A 14,299-nucleotide genomic window follows, 5' to 3' on the forward strand; every position below is an offset into this window, starting at 1 on the left:
TTCAAGCGATTCTCCTGCCTCAGCCTCCCGAGTAGCTGGGATTACAGGCATGTGCCACCACGTCCAGCTAATTTTTGTATTTTTAGTAGAGATGGGTTTTCACCTTGTTGGCCAGGCTGAGCTTGAACTCCTGACCTCAGGTGATCCACCCTCCTCAGCCTCCCAAAGTGCTGAGATTATAGGCATGAGCCACCGCACCTGGCCTAATTTTTGTTATTTTTTGTAGAGACGGGGTTCTTTGTGTAGCCCAGGCTGGAGTCCAGTGGTAGTCATGGTTCACTGCAGCCTTGAACTCCTGGGCTCAAGAGATCCTCGCACCTCGGTCTTCCAAAGCACTGGGATTACAGGCATGAGCCACTGTGCTCCCTCGGCCTAGACTGTGCTCGGCCTAAATCAGTTAATTTCTTTAAGGCCAGTTTTTACAGAGGAAGGCAGCGGGTTTGCATTCTTCTGTGCCACTGGTAAGGACTGCCACCAGAGGGCGCTCTATCATACCTTCTGGTGCTCCGTGGGCCCTGATCTTGCTTTCCACTCAAAGCTGCAGAGAGCCAGTAGCTACTCTTCAAGATTCAACTCTCCAGGGCTTTCTTTCACGGATAGGAAGAGAAGCAAAGAACTTCTTTGATTTTACAGCCTGGATCTTTTCAGTTTTAGTTGTACTAAGATCTCACAGCTAACGGAGCTCAGAGATCGTGGACACTAATCCTCAGATTTCTCAAATGAGGACAAAGTAATGAGGCAGTCCTATTTAACGGCCATCTACAGATCCCATTTCTCAAAAGTCAGCCTTTCCTAGGGCTGCCTCGCTCCTTCTGTACACAACCCTAAAGCTTACTAGACCCTCCCACCGCCTTTCCCTATTAACACAATGCAGTCAAGTCAAGCTTGTCTTTTACTCTTTATTGAATAAGTACTATGTATGCCATGGTATAAGAGCTTTCCAGCATTATCTCATTTAACCTTCACAACAACCCTGTGAGGTAGATGCAAGTATCCCCATTTATGGCTTACAGAAGATAAAAGAAACTTATGTAATATCACGTAACAAGTGGTAGGAGTCAGGATTCGAAGCTATATCAGGCTCTCTGGCTCCATTCTTAGCCAATGTGTTACTGGAACTCATACTAAGTGTACAACTTGTGTTTGTAGTTCCTTATTGTAACGCAAGGATCAGGGGAAATAACTATGCTTTAAGTGCTTTGAGAATTCCTCTGGAATTTCCAGGTAGTTTCTTCCTCCATCTACTCCCCTAGTCCCATCTCCTAAATAATGTAAATTACTTCCCATTACTGTTGCAGGAAACAGAGAGTAAATCTTTCATTGTAGCCTATTAGCTGATCTGGGGTCCTCTTTCCCTTTTTTCTTGTTATATCCTAAAATTGAATGACTGGTAAGTAGCTACATATATAAGTTTTGCATTACCAGCAAGTCTGTTCAATGCCAAATTCAAACAACTGCACGTCCTCTTGAGTAACACACTCTATCTATTTCAAAGAGTTTTGCCCCCTTTTTCACGTATTCTTTAAATAAATTAACATAACCCATCATTATGTCAAATATACTTAGAGAAGAAAAGATGTCTGTCATTTGGATACAATTTCCAGACAAAATAACAACTAAAAATCCATTTATTGATCACAAAGGAGTCTATCTCCCTTCCCAGTCTAAAGCAGATATCCATCTGTCTGGGAAAGAAAAAAGGAAAAAAAGATTGCCCAGGCGTGGTGGCTCATACCTGTAATCCCAGCACTTCGGGAGGCTGAGGCAGGCGGATCACTTGAGGTCAGGAATTCGAGACCAGCCTGGCCAACATGGCAAAGCCCTGTCTCTACTCAAAATACAAAAATTAGCCACGTGTGGTAGAGCACGCCTGTAATCCCAGCTACTTGGGAGGCTGAGGCAGGAGAATTGCTTGAACCCAGGGGGTGGAGTTTGCAGTGAGCCGAGACTGTGCCACTGCACTCCAGCCTGGGTGACAGAGCAAGACTCCGTCTCAAAAAAAAAAAAAAGATTGTTTACTACAGGGTTTCCAGCTTTAAAATGTGTCAGTCGGGTGTGGTGACTCACACCTGTAATCTCAGCACTTTGGAAGGCCGAGGCTGGCAGATCACTTGAGCCCAGGAGTTTGAGACCAGCCTGGGCAATATGGTGAAATCCTGTCTCTACAAAACAGGACAAAAGTTAGCCGGGCATGGTGTCATGCACATGTAGTGCCAGCTATTTGGGAGGCTGAGGTGGGAGGATCACTTGAACCCAGGAGATGGAGGCTGCAGTGAGCCATGATTGTGCCATTGCACTCTAGCCTGGATGACAGAGTAAGACCTTATCTCAAAATAAAAATAAAATTAAATAAAATATCTTCCAGGGCCTAGTGTTCCCTTTGCTTTTCCCCAAGGCCTTCCACATGTCACCACTTCTTTCCTTTTCTTCTGTCCTTGCTTCATTTTCTTGTCTCTCTTCTCTCTCGTTTTTTCTGTCCTAGTTTCCTATGTTACTAAATAGGAACTGATAAATAATACAGTACAGTTGGCTCTGATTCTCTCCTCCCCTCCTGGAGGAACTAGCAGAAAAATTGGCTATGAATTTTTGCGGAAGGGGCAGGAAATAACCCCACAGAGAGGCCTCTCAGTCAGGGGCATGTTTTTTAACTCCCAGCTGGCTTCAGGGGCTCAAGCTGTTCCAAGGGAGGGAGAGCCCAGGCCTGCCCCAGGGGAGTGTGGTTAGGACACTGTGCCACTCCCTCTCCTTCCTCTTCAGCCTGGGATAATTCTACGACTCTTCCACACCCAGAATGTCCCACATTTGTCAGTGAAAAGTATCTTTCCATCTGCGTGCCGTGGCCAGAAGAGAAGTTGCAATGTAGTGCTTGAAAGGATGCATTAACACACATGGAAATTTCCAGTTTAAGAATCCAAGCAGGGTGTGATGGCATGTGCCTGTAGTCCCAGCTACTCAGGAGGCTGAGAGGCTGAGGCAGAAGGATCTTGAACCCAGGAGTTTGAGTCCAGCCTGGACAACATAACAAGACCCCATCTCTAAAATTAAAAAAAAAAAAGTCAAATGAGTAAAAGAGTCCATACCAACACTCTTTATCATCTCTACTATCTATAAAGTCAAACACGTATGGCAGAAGGTCTAGTTCTGAAGCACGGTGACACTTACCGGCATGCCTGAGCATGGCACCTGTGAGTCACCCAGGCAGCATAAAGGAGATTATTACAGCACTGTCAGTCATGGCTCTTGTCCTAAGTGGCAGTATTGGTGAAATCATGATTTAATGTGTAGATATATTTTTCTTTCTTTTCTTTACTTTTTTTTTTTTTTTTTTGAGATGTAGTCTCACTCTGTCACCCAAGCTGGAGTGCAGTGGCATGATCTCAGCTCTGCAAACTCTGCCTGCCGAGTTCAAGCAATTCTCCTGCCTCAGCCTCTCGAGTAGCCGGAACTATAGGCATGCGCCACCAGCCCAGCTAATTTTTGTATTTTCAGGAGAGGCGGGGTTTCACCATGCTGGCCAGGCTGGTCTGTAACTCCTGATCTCAAGTGATCTGCCCACCTCAGTCTCCCAAAGTGCAGGCATTACAGCCACCATGCCCAACCTAATTTTTTTTTCTTTCTTTCTTTTTTTTTTTTTGAGATGGAGTCTCACTGTCACCCAGGCTGGAGTGCAGTGGCAAGATCTCAGCTCACTGCAGCCTCCACCTCCCGGGTTCAAGCAATTCTACCGCCTCAGCCTCCTGAGTAGCTGGGATTATAGGTGTGCACCACCATGCCTGGCTAATTTATTTGTATTTTTAGTAGAGACAGGGTTTCACCATATTGGCCAGGGTGGTCTTGAACTTCTGACCTCAGGCGATCCACACCGCCTCAGCCTCCCAAATTGCTGGGATTACAGGCATGAGCCACCACACTCAGCCCACTTTTTTCTAATACATATAAAATCAATATATATTAAGTTCATCCAGTCACACTCTATCTATCACCAGTGATTGCATACCAATTTGGGGGGAACATTAGGCAAGTCTATATGACACCACCAGTGCTTCTCTGGGTCACTGCTATAATAATTCTCCCTAGTACCCAGCCCTCAGAAACCGGAACTATGGCAAAAGATGGTCCAAATGGATCTCCTAGCTTCTGCTCTTTTCCTTCCAGGTTCACTTCCACCTCAAAAGAAGCATCCCTCAAGTAAGCCCTGTGAGGAGAGCTCCCAGCAGAAGGCACGGAGTCAAAGCCAAAGTGCAGCCCCAGGCAGCCAGAAAGAAAGGAATGGAAATGAGGCAGCTCCAGAGAGGCCCTGCCTGAAACCCACAGTGCCAGGCAACCCTTCAGAAATGCTTTGCTCCTGCTCTCAGATCAGATAAAGCATTCTTTCTATTTTATTAACTGGGACATATTTAAATACAAGCATATTCAGAACAGTTCAGAATGGTCTCTGTCTGTTCCAGGGGTAAACCATTTCTAGGTCATCAGGAAAGGAATTAGGATCTATTGAAAGGTGATGTGGTGGCCGGGCATGGTGGTTCACATCTGTAATCCTAGCACTTTGGGAGGCCGAGGCGGGTGGATCACCTGAGGTCAAGAGTTCAGGACCAGCCTGGCCAGCATGGTGAAACCCCGTCTCTACTAAAAATACAAAAAATTAGCTGGATGTGATGGCACTTGCCGGTAATCCCAGCTACTCAGGAGGCTGAGGCATGAGAATCACTTGAACCTGGGGGGCGGAGGTTGTAGTGAGCTGAGATTGCGCCACTTTACTCCAGCCTGGGCAAAAGAGTGAAACTCTGTCTCAAAAAAAAAAAAAAAAGAAAACAGAAAGAAAGAAAGAAAAGAAAGCTGATGTGGTAGTACATAAATCTAGCGGTGTTTGGTAAGGTTTTTCCATACTGAGAGTCTGGTTTAGGCTCCATGCCAGTCTACACTGCATCCAGAGACTGGTTCTGGCTGGTTGGCAGCTGCATCTCCAGAATTTAGCACAGAGTTTGCAACAGACTTAGTGCTCAGTGAAGATTTCTGAACCATGACTGAAATGCTGAAGTAAGTGATCCATCATCGATGTTGTTCCCATAGCAAAATTAGATGACCAGTTCTTCTGAAATCCCAGCGGATCATTTCAGCAATAGCCAATAGCATCTTAATAAGAACAGAATTTGACATGCAAATACCCAGTGACATGGCTACCCTTCTTCGTACATGGGCATTTAATAAATATGCATCTTTCAAAACATTTGCTGGATATGGAAATATAATGCAGCTGCCCCGAGGCATGGCTCTGTCCTGGCTCTGTCCCCAGCACGACACAGCACTCTCCTCCTCTTTGAGTTCCCCAGGAAGAACCCGTTTGTACTAAAAGCATTATTGGGCAAAGTAGATGTTACTGAAGATTTTGAAGGGTCTTTCATCACCTACCTTGCAGCACACAAGTTTACAAACCCTCACTGGGCATGTGGGGGTTCCAGAGTCCCCTGTGGGAAGTGGTTTTTTGCCATACACCTCATTTCAGAGCTCAGCCTCAGTTAGGGCAGCCTCCAGTTTCCTCATCTACCCCCCTCCCCACAGGACCTCTAATTAACACAGCCCTTTTCTTACCACTGAGAAATTGAACTCTACTAAATAATTACAGCCATGTGCCACATAGTAATGTTTGGTTAACAATGGACGGCAGTATAATGGTAGTCTCATAAGATTATAATACCATGTTTTTACTATACCTTTTCTATGTTTAGATATGTTTAGATTTAGAACAGGTAACACAGGCCGAGCGTGGTGGCTCACACCTGTAATCCCAGCACTTTGGGAGGCCGAGCTGGGTAAATCACCTGAGGTCAGAAGTTCGAGACCAGCCTGGCCAACATGGTGAACCCCATTTCTACTAAAAATACAAAAGACGCCTGTAATCCCAGCTACCTGGGAGGCTGAGGCAGGAGAATCACTTGAACCTGGGAGGTGGAGTTGTAGTGAGCCGAGATCGCACCACTGCACTCCAGCCTGGGTGACAGAGTGAGACTCCATCTCACAAACAAACAAACAACAACAAAATAAAGAATATGTAACACAATTACCACTGTGTTACAATCGCCTGTAGCATTCAGTATAGTAACATGCTGTCCAGATTTGTAGCCTAGGAGGAATAGGCTCTACCTTTTAGCCTATGTGTGTAGGAAGCTATACCACCTAGGCTTGTATAAGTACACACTATGATGTTTGCACAATGATTAAATCATTCAGGGATACATTTCTCAGAATGCATCTGCATTGTTAAGTGACATGACTGTATGGTGGTCCCTTGGTTCCAGGACCCCCTCAGATACCAAAATCCAAGAGTGCTCAAGTTCCTTTTATAAAATGGCATAGTATTTGCATTTAGTCTAGGTATATCCTCCCATATACTTTGAAGTCACCTCTAGATTACTTATAATACCTGATACAATGTAAATGCTATGTAAAGAGTTGTTATATTGTATTTACTTTGTACTATTTTTATTGTTGCATTATTTTATTTTTTGTTTTTCTGACAGCCTCACTCTGTCACCCAGGCTGGAATGCAATCATGGCTCACTGCAGCCTCAACCTCCCAGACTCAAGCAATCCTCTCACTTCAGTCTCCCAAGTAGCTGGGACCACAGGCACGTGACACCATACCTGGCTAATTTTTAAATTTCTTTGTAGTGATAGGGTCTCAAACTCCTGGGTTCAAGTGATCCTCCCACCTCTGCCTTCTAAAGTGCTGAGATTACAGGCATGAGCCATGGTGCTCAGTCTGTATTATTATTATTATTATTATTAATTTATTTATTTAAATAGTTTTGATCCAAGGCTGGTTGAATGGGAACCCGCAGATACGGAGAACTGACTGTATTCCCATACTCATCAGAAAACAGTAGGTGCTCTAGCTGAACCCATCAGAAAACAGAGATGCTCTAGCTGAACCCATCAGAAAACAGAGATGCTCTAGCTGAACCCATCAGAAAACAGAGATGCTCTAGCTGAACCCATCAGAAAACAGAGATGCTCTAGCTGTGACAGCTCACCCTCCGCTGGAGGCCATTCGGGATTAGGATTAACACATAATTCACTTTTCTGTTACCTGAGCAATCTCTCTGTCTGTGGTCAAAAAGAAAACAGAAGAAAATGTATCTTTTCCCACTTAGGGAATTCACTCCTCAGGTTAAAAGGCTAATCCTTTCTTTCCATTTTTTATCTCTTCCTAATTTTAATCCCATGTTCCTTGTGCCTTTCTTGTTGTTATAAAGAGGCAGCTATTTGAGAGGGTTTCCATTTTTCAATTCAGTGAAACTTTATACCTGAGGTTGCCGCATGCGCTTAGTTTTCCGGATTGTCTGAATATCACTTACTTTGTGTTCAGGTTCCTTGGTACAAAGTCACCTGACAGAGCTAATGTTTATGAAATGTGGTCACAATACTTTCACTGGCATAGCCACAGAATTTTATTCATTCTTCCATTTATTCATGCAGGGAACATATTTTGAGTCCTTGCTCTCAATAAATTCAGAAAATACAAAGGGGAAGAAGATACAGTTCATTATCTCAGTGCAGCCACAGGCTACTTGGGAAGGAAACAGATCATTCTTGTGCCTTGTAACAATTGCTGTGATTCCATTGACTCTGGGGGTGAGGACAGAAGCCAGTGGGAAAGGCCTTACTCCAGTCTTGGGAAGGTCAGGAAAGGGATCCCAGAGCTAGGAGAGTCTAAGGTGAGATATAATGAGGTCAGATAAAGAGGCATTGGCCAGGTGGAAAGAAATGGGAGAGCAATAGTTAGGCGGAGGAGACAGCACAGCTTGAGGCTCTTGGACGATTTGCAGCTTGTTCAAGGGAGCTGCATGAAATTCAGCATGGTGGCAGCTGAGTGAGATGCCAGAAGTCAAGGCCAGTAGGGTAGGGAGGGACCAAATCATAAAGGACCTTTGAGCCACAGCACAGAGTTTGGACTTTATCCTGAGAAAAACAACTAGCCATTGAAGTGTTCTACTGAGGGGAGTGCAGAATCAGGTTTAGAATGAGGCCCGGCTGCTGCCTGAAGAGCTGGCTGGGGCAGAGGGGAGACTGAGGCTAGAAGGTCAGTGGGGAGACCATTGAAAGCCAGGAGAAAAGGTGGCCTCAGTCCAGGCAGGCAGCAGGGCTGAGGAAACACCAGGAAACTCCAGAGGACTTGCTGCCAGCTCCCCAGGGCTTCTCTGCTGCTTTTAGACTCCCAGTCTGATTCAGACCCACCCTGCCTGCCACCTGAGGATTTGAAGTACTAAAGGAGATGCACATTTTTAAACCAAGCCCTAAAAACCATTCTTAGTAAAATGCACTCAAGCCAGAGGCGATTATACAGATCAAGTATTATATGGAAAATACAGTGTCTGGCTATGACCACATGAAAATTTCTCACTGCATACAGAGGACATGACATCAGGACTCACAGGACGAGAGTGGGCAGGGTTGACAGGACATGAAGGAAGGGCCTCCAACTTTGGGCTCAGCCCTCTCCTGGCTGGTACCCTTTCTATTTTATAGCTAGAAAGTTATTTTAGGCCAGGCGCGGTGGCTCAAGCCTGTAATCCCAGCACTTTGGGAGGCCGAGATGGGTGGATCACGAGGTCAGGAGATCGAGACCATCCTGGCTAAAACAGTGAAACCCCGTCTCTACTAAAAACTACAAAAAAAACTAGCCAGGCGATGTGGCGGGCGCCTATAGTCCCAGTTACTTGGGAGGCTGAGGCAGGAGAATGGCGTAAACCCGGGAGGCGGAGCTTGCAGTGAGCTGAGATCGGCCACTGCACTCCAGCCCGGGCTACAGAGCGAGACTAAAAAAAAAAAAAAACCAAAACAAACAAAAAAACACCTTAGACAGATTAAATTTAACAATTTTTAATTGAGCAAAGAATGATTTATGAACCAGGTAACACCCAAACCAGAGTAAGTTCAGGGAGACTCTGGCGCTGTTGTGTGGTCTAAATTTTATGGACAGAAAAAGGAAAGTGATGTACATAAAACAGAAGTGATGTACAGAAGCAGCTGGATTGGATATAGTTTGATGTTTGCCTTATTTGAACACAGTTTGAACAGTTGGCCACCTTTGATTGGTCAAAACTCAAAGATTGCTACAATAGTAAGGTTACAGCCTGTTTACACATTTTGGTTACAGTTCACTATATACAAAAAAACCTTTAGGCTGAACTTAAAATACGTAAGAAGGCAGCTTTAAGCTTTCATATTGAATTCTGAAAGGAAACAAAAACAAAAGTGTTCTCTTAACCTATGATGTGGGTTAAGAGAAGTCCAATGTCCTGTTTCTGACTGATTATGGAGCAACAAAGGTACTCAAATTTCTTGCCCATGTTGCCTCCTTATCTTCCATGTATCAAGGGATAAGTTTGTCCATGTACAAATAAAAGTATACCCTATGAGTGCACACAAGAGACCCCTTTTTCAGTTCTATTGTTCATAGAGGCATAAGCAAGGAAAAAACTGAGAGATAAGAGTCTCATGATACCAGAGGAATCTTGATCTGTGATCCTGGGAAATAGCCGTCTACATCTAGGATGCTGTCTGCTTATAGGGAGAAACTTCCCTGGGTAGCTTTCTTGCTTTCTTTTCTTTTTTTTTTTGGAAACAGTCTTGTTTGCTCTGTCGCTCAGGCTGGTGTGCAGTGACACAATCCCAGCTCACTGCAGCCTCGAACCCCCAGGCTGCAGCAATCTTCCCATCTCAGCCTCCCAAGTAGTTAGAACTACAGGTGCGTACCATTGTGCCTGGCTAATTTTTGTATTTTTTGTAGAGATAGGGTTTCACCATGTTGGCCAGGCTGGTCTCAAACTCCTGACCTCAAATGATCTGCCCACCTCAGCCTCCCAGAGTGCTGGGATTACAGGTGTGAGCCACTGCGCCCAGCTTGGGGATCAGAATTTTCAAAGATAATTTGGTGAGTAGGGTCTTGAGAAGTGGGGAGTGCTGATTGGTCGGGTTGGAAATGGAATCGTAGGGGATTGAAATGAGGTTTTCTTAATGTCTTCTGTTCCGGGATGCAATGGCAGAACTGGTTGGGCCAAATTACCAGTCTGGGTGATGTCTGCTGATCCATTGAGTGCATTGAGTGCAAAATATCTCAGACACTGATACTAGGTTTTACAATAGTGATTTTATCCCCAGGAGCAATTTGGGGAGGTTCAGTCTGTTGGAGCCAGAGGCTGCATGACCCCTAAACTGTAATTTCTAATCTCATAGCCAGATTGTTAGTCCTGCAAAGGCAGACGGGTCCCCATGCAAGAAGGGGGTCTTTTTAGGAAAGGTCTATTACCAATTTTGTTACAGAGTCAAACCATGAACTGAATTCCTTCCTCAAGTTAGTTCAGCCTACACCCAGGAACGACCAAGGATAGCTTAAAGGTTAGAAGCAAGATGGAGTCAGTTAGGTCTGATTTCCTTCACTGTCATAATTTCTTCAGTTATAATTTTGCAAATGTGGTTTCATCACTCTGAGTTTGTGGGGATTAAAGGTGCTGCCCTTATAAATGATTCAGGAGTGGGGAGACCAACACTCGCCTCACACTTCCTCAGAGGATTATCACTTATCTGCCAGCGACATCAAGGACTTAGGGGTGCAAAGAGGAGCTTGGAAGTGAGGCATTCTCCTGAGAGGCTGAACCAAGCCCACCCTGTCCTTTCTCTCTCTCTCTCTTTAAAACAAAAACAAAAACAAAAACAAAAAAAAACTTCAAGTGAGGTGTGGTTGCACGTGCCTATAATCTCAGCTACTCAGGAGGCTGAGGCAGGAGAATCGCCTGAAGCCGGGAGACAGAGGTTGCAGTGAACCAAGATCGCACCACTGCACTCCAGCCTGGGCGACAGAGCGAGACTCCATCTCAAAAAACAACAAAAAAACAAACACTTCATACACAGAAATTCAACCTTTATTAGTTCCTTATTCTTCCTGGCACTTTTCCTTCTAAGTTGAGGATTTCATGACACAGTAATTCCCACCCCCCTCACTTGAAGAGATAGGAGAACTGGCAGTTTTCAGACAGCATGATACCTGATGACTTCTGGACCTGGTGCTGGTTCCCACGGAGGTTTCTGCTGGTGGGTTTCCGTTCCAGTAAGCTGTGATTGCCCTGTCTTTGTATCTTTATACCCCAACACTCAGATTTTAAGGAAACGTATTACACATATGAACTGAGTGCACAATCTCCAATATTACTTTCACATTTTTTCTCCTGACCTCTTTCACTATTTTTCTTCTTTTATCTAGTGGTAATAGTTTTGCGTATCTATTTTTTAAATTACAAACTGGTATGCAGAATTCTCATGTCTTTCAATGCCCCTTGCACTTGTATAATTCCCCTTCCACGCATGCGGGTGGAATCTGTAAATATGAGATAGCATGTGTAAACCAGGAGTATGTCAGACAAGTCTCAATCAATTTAGAAAGTTTATCTTGTCACAGTTAAGGATGTGACCATGACAGCCTCAGAAGATCCTGACAACATTTGCCCAGGGTGGTCAGGACACAGCTTGGTTTTATACTTTTCAGGGAGACATGAGACATGAATCAATATGTGTAAGATATACATTGGTTTGGTCCGGAAAGGTAGGACAACTCAAAGTGGGGAGGGATCTTCCAGGTAACAGGTAGATAAAAGACAAATAGTTGCATTCTTTTGAGTTTCTGATTAGCCTTTCGCGAATACACAAGGCACAAGTGAATACAAAACAAAATTTCAAAAATGGTAATGTCTCAATACAATGGAATCAAGTTTATTTCTGTTAAAGATCCAGGAAATGAATTCACAGTGTGATATTGTGATCTATTAAAAGAAAAGCCTTAGATAGGTCAAGTGTAGTGGCTCACACCTGTAATTCCAGTGCTTTGGGAGGCTGAGTCAGGATAAGTTCACGAGTTCAAGACCAACCTGGGCAACATAGACCTCGTCTCAATTAAAAAAAGGTTTCTTAATTAAGAAAAACCTCGGCCAGGTACAGTGGCTCACGCCTGTAATCCCAACACTCTGGGAGGCTGAGGCGGGCATATCACGAGGTTAGGAGTTCAAGACCAGCCTGACCAACATGGTGAAATTCCGTCTCTACTAAAAATACAAAAATTAGCCAGGTATGGTGCCTCTTGCCTGTTATCCCAGCTACTAGGGAAGCTGAGGCACGAGAATTGCTTGAACCTGGGAGGCAGAGGCTGCAGTGAGCCGAGATCGCACCACTGCACACTCCAGCCTGGGCCGTAGAACGAAATGCGTCTCAAAGAAAAAGAAAAGAAAAAGAAAAACCTACATTTTCTGTTATTTCCAAAAAAAAAAAAAAACCAAAACAAACAAAAAAACACCTTAGACAGATTAAATTTAACAATTTTTAATTGAGCAAAGAATGATTTATGAACCAGGTAACACCCAAACCAGAGTAAGTTCAGGGAGACTCTGGCGCTGTTGTGTGGTCTAAATTTTATGGACAGAAAAAGGAAAGTGATGTACATAAAACAGAAGTGATGTACAGAAGCAGCTGGATTGGATATAGTTTGATGTTTGCCTTATTTGAACACAGTTTGAACAGTTGGCCACCTTTGATTGGTCAAAACTCAAAGATTGCTACAATAGTAAGGTTACAGCCTGTTTACACATTTTGGTTACAGTTCACTATATACAAAAAAACCTTTAGGCTGAACTTAAAATACGTAAGAAGGCAGCTTTAAGCTTTCATATTGAATTCTGAAAGGAAACAAAAACAAAAGTGTTCTCTTAACCTATGATGTGGGTTAAGAGAAGTCCAATGTCCTGTTTCTGACTGATTATGGAGCAACAAAGGTACTCAAATTTCTTGCCCATGTTGCCTCCTTATCTTCCATGTATCAAGGGATAAGTTTGTCCATGTACAAATAAAAGTATACCCTATGAGTGCACACAAGAGACCCCTTTTTCAGTTCTATTGTTCATAGAGGCATAAGCAAGGAAAAAACTGAGAGATAAGAGTCTCATGATACCAGAGGAATCTTGATCTGTGATCCTGGGAAATAGCCGTCTACATCTAGGATGCTGTCTGCTTATAGGGAGAAACTTCCCTGGGTAGCTTTCTTGCTTTCTTTTCTTTTTTTTTTTGGAAACAGTCTTGTTTGCTCTGTCGCTCAGGCTGGTGTGCAGTGACACAATCCCAGCTCACTGCAGCCTCGAACCCCCAGGCTGCAGCAATCTTCCCATCTCAGCCTCCCAAGTAGCTAGAACTACAGGTGCGTACCATTGTGCCTGGCTAATTTTTGTATTTTTTGTAGAGATAGGGTTTCACCATGTTGACCAGAGTGGTCTTGAACTCCTGAGATCAAGGTATTAGCCTGCCTCAGCCTCCCAAAGTTCTGGGATTACAGGAGTGTGCCACTACACCTGGCTAACTTTTTTAAGTTTTTTTTTTTTTTGAAACGGAGTCTCACTTTGTCGCTCAGGCTGGAGTGCAGTAGCACGATCTCAGCTCACTGCAAGCTCCTCCTCCCAGGTTCACGCCATTCTCCTGCCTCAGCCTCCCGAGCAGATGGGACTACAGGCGCCCGCCACCTCGCCCGGCCAATTTTTTGTATTTTTAGTAGAGACAGGGTTTCACCGTGTTAGCCAGGATTGTCTCGATCTCCTGACCTCATGATCTGCCCGCCACGGCCTCCCAAAGTGCTGAGATTATAGATGTGAGCCACCGCGCCTGGCCTTTTAAAGTTTTTGTAGAGACAGAGTCCTACTGTGTTGCTCAGGCTGGTCTTGAACTCCTGGGCTCAAGCAATCCTCCCACCTCAGCCTCTCAAAGTGCTGGGATTATAGGCATGAGCCACTATGCCCAGCCAGATTTACATTAAGGTCCCCAAAGGGGGACAGTTCTAAGAATCTGGAGGGACCCTTCTGAGTTGTGAGATTAGGAACCTAAAGTTTAAGGTTTAGAAGTTTTGCTGCAATGTGGGTGACAAGGGCAGTCTTTCTCTAATGTTCTCAGAAGAACCCATCTTTTAGTCCCAGGTTGTGAAGAGTTTGATCAGTGAGTGGACCATGAAAAGCTTTCTTAACCTGGTGAAAACACACTTTTGGCATAATGCATTAAAGTTTTTTTTTGTTTGTTTGTGGTTTTTTGTTTGTTTGTTTGTTTTCCAGATGGAGTCCTGCTCTGTCACCCAGGCTGGAGTGCAATGGCACGATCTTGGCTCACCACAACCTCCACCTCCCAGGTTCAATCGATTCTCCTGCCTCAGCCTCCCGAGTAGCTGAGATTACCGGCGCCTGCCACCACTCCCGGCTAATGTTGTGTATTTTTAGTA

At 44.4% G+C, this 14,299-nt stretch overlaps 1 protein-coding gene across 1 annotated transcript in view; it reads left to right on the top strand.

The window, feature by feature from the left end:
* CPN1 (carboxypeptidase N, polypeptide 1) overlaps positions 1-4,421 on the top strand; it is a 47,101-nt gene extending 42,680 nt beyond the window's left edge. The window contains exon 9 of the mRNA XM_011935559.1: positions 4,156-4,421. Coding sequence (XP_011790949.1) covers positions 4,156-4,305 — 150 coding nt within the window. The 3' untranslated portion in view covers positions 4,306-4,421. The remainder of the gene's footprint in view (positions 1-4,155) is intronic.
* Positions 4,422-14,299: the final 9,878 nt, after the last annotated feature.

The sequence above is a fragment of the Colobus angolensis genome, unplaced genomic scaffold (genome assembly GCF_000951035.1).
Source record: "Colobus angolensis palliatus isolate OR3802 unplaced genomic scaffold, Cang.pa_1.0 Scaffold144, whole genome shotgun sequence".
NCBI classification, from domain to species: Eukaryota; Metazoa; Chordata; class Mammalia; order Primates; family Cercopithecidae; genus Colobus; species Colobus angolensis.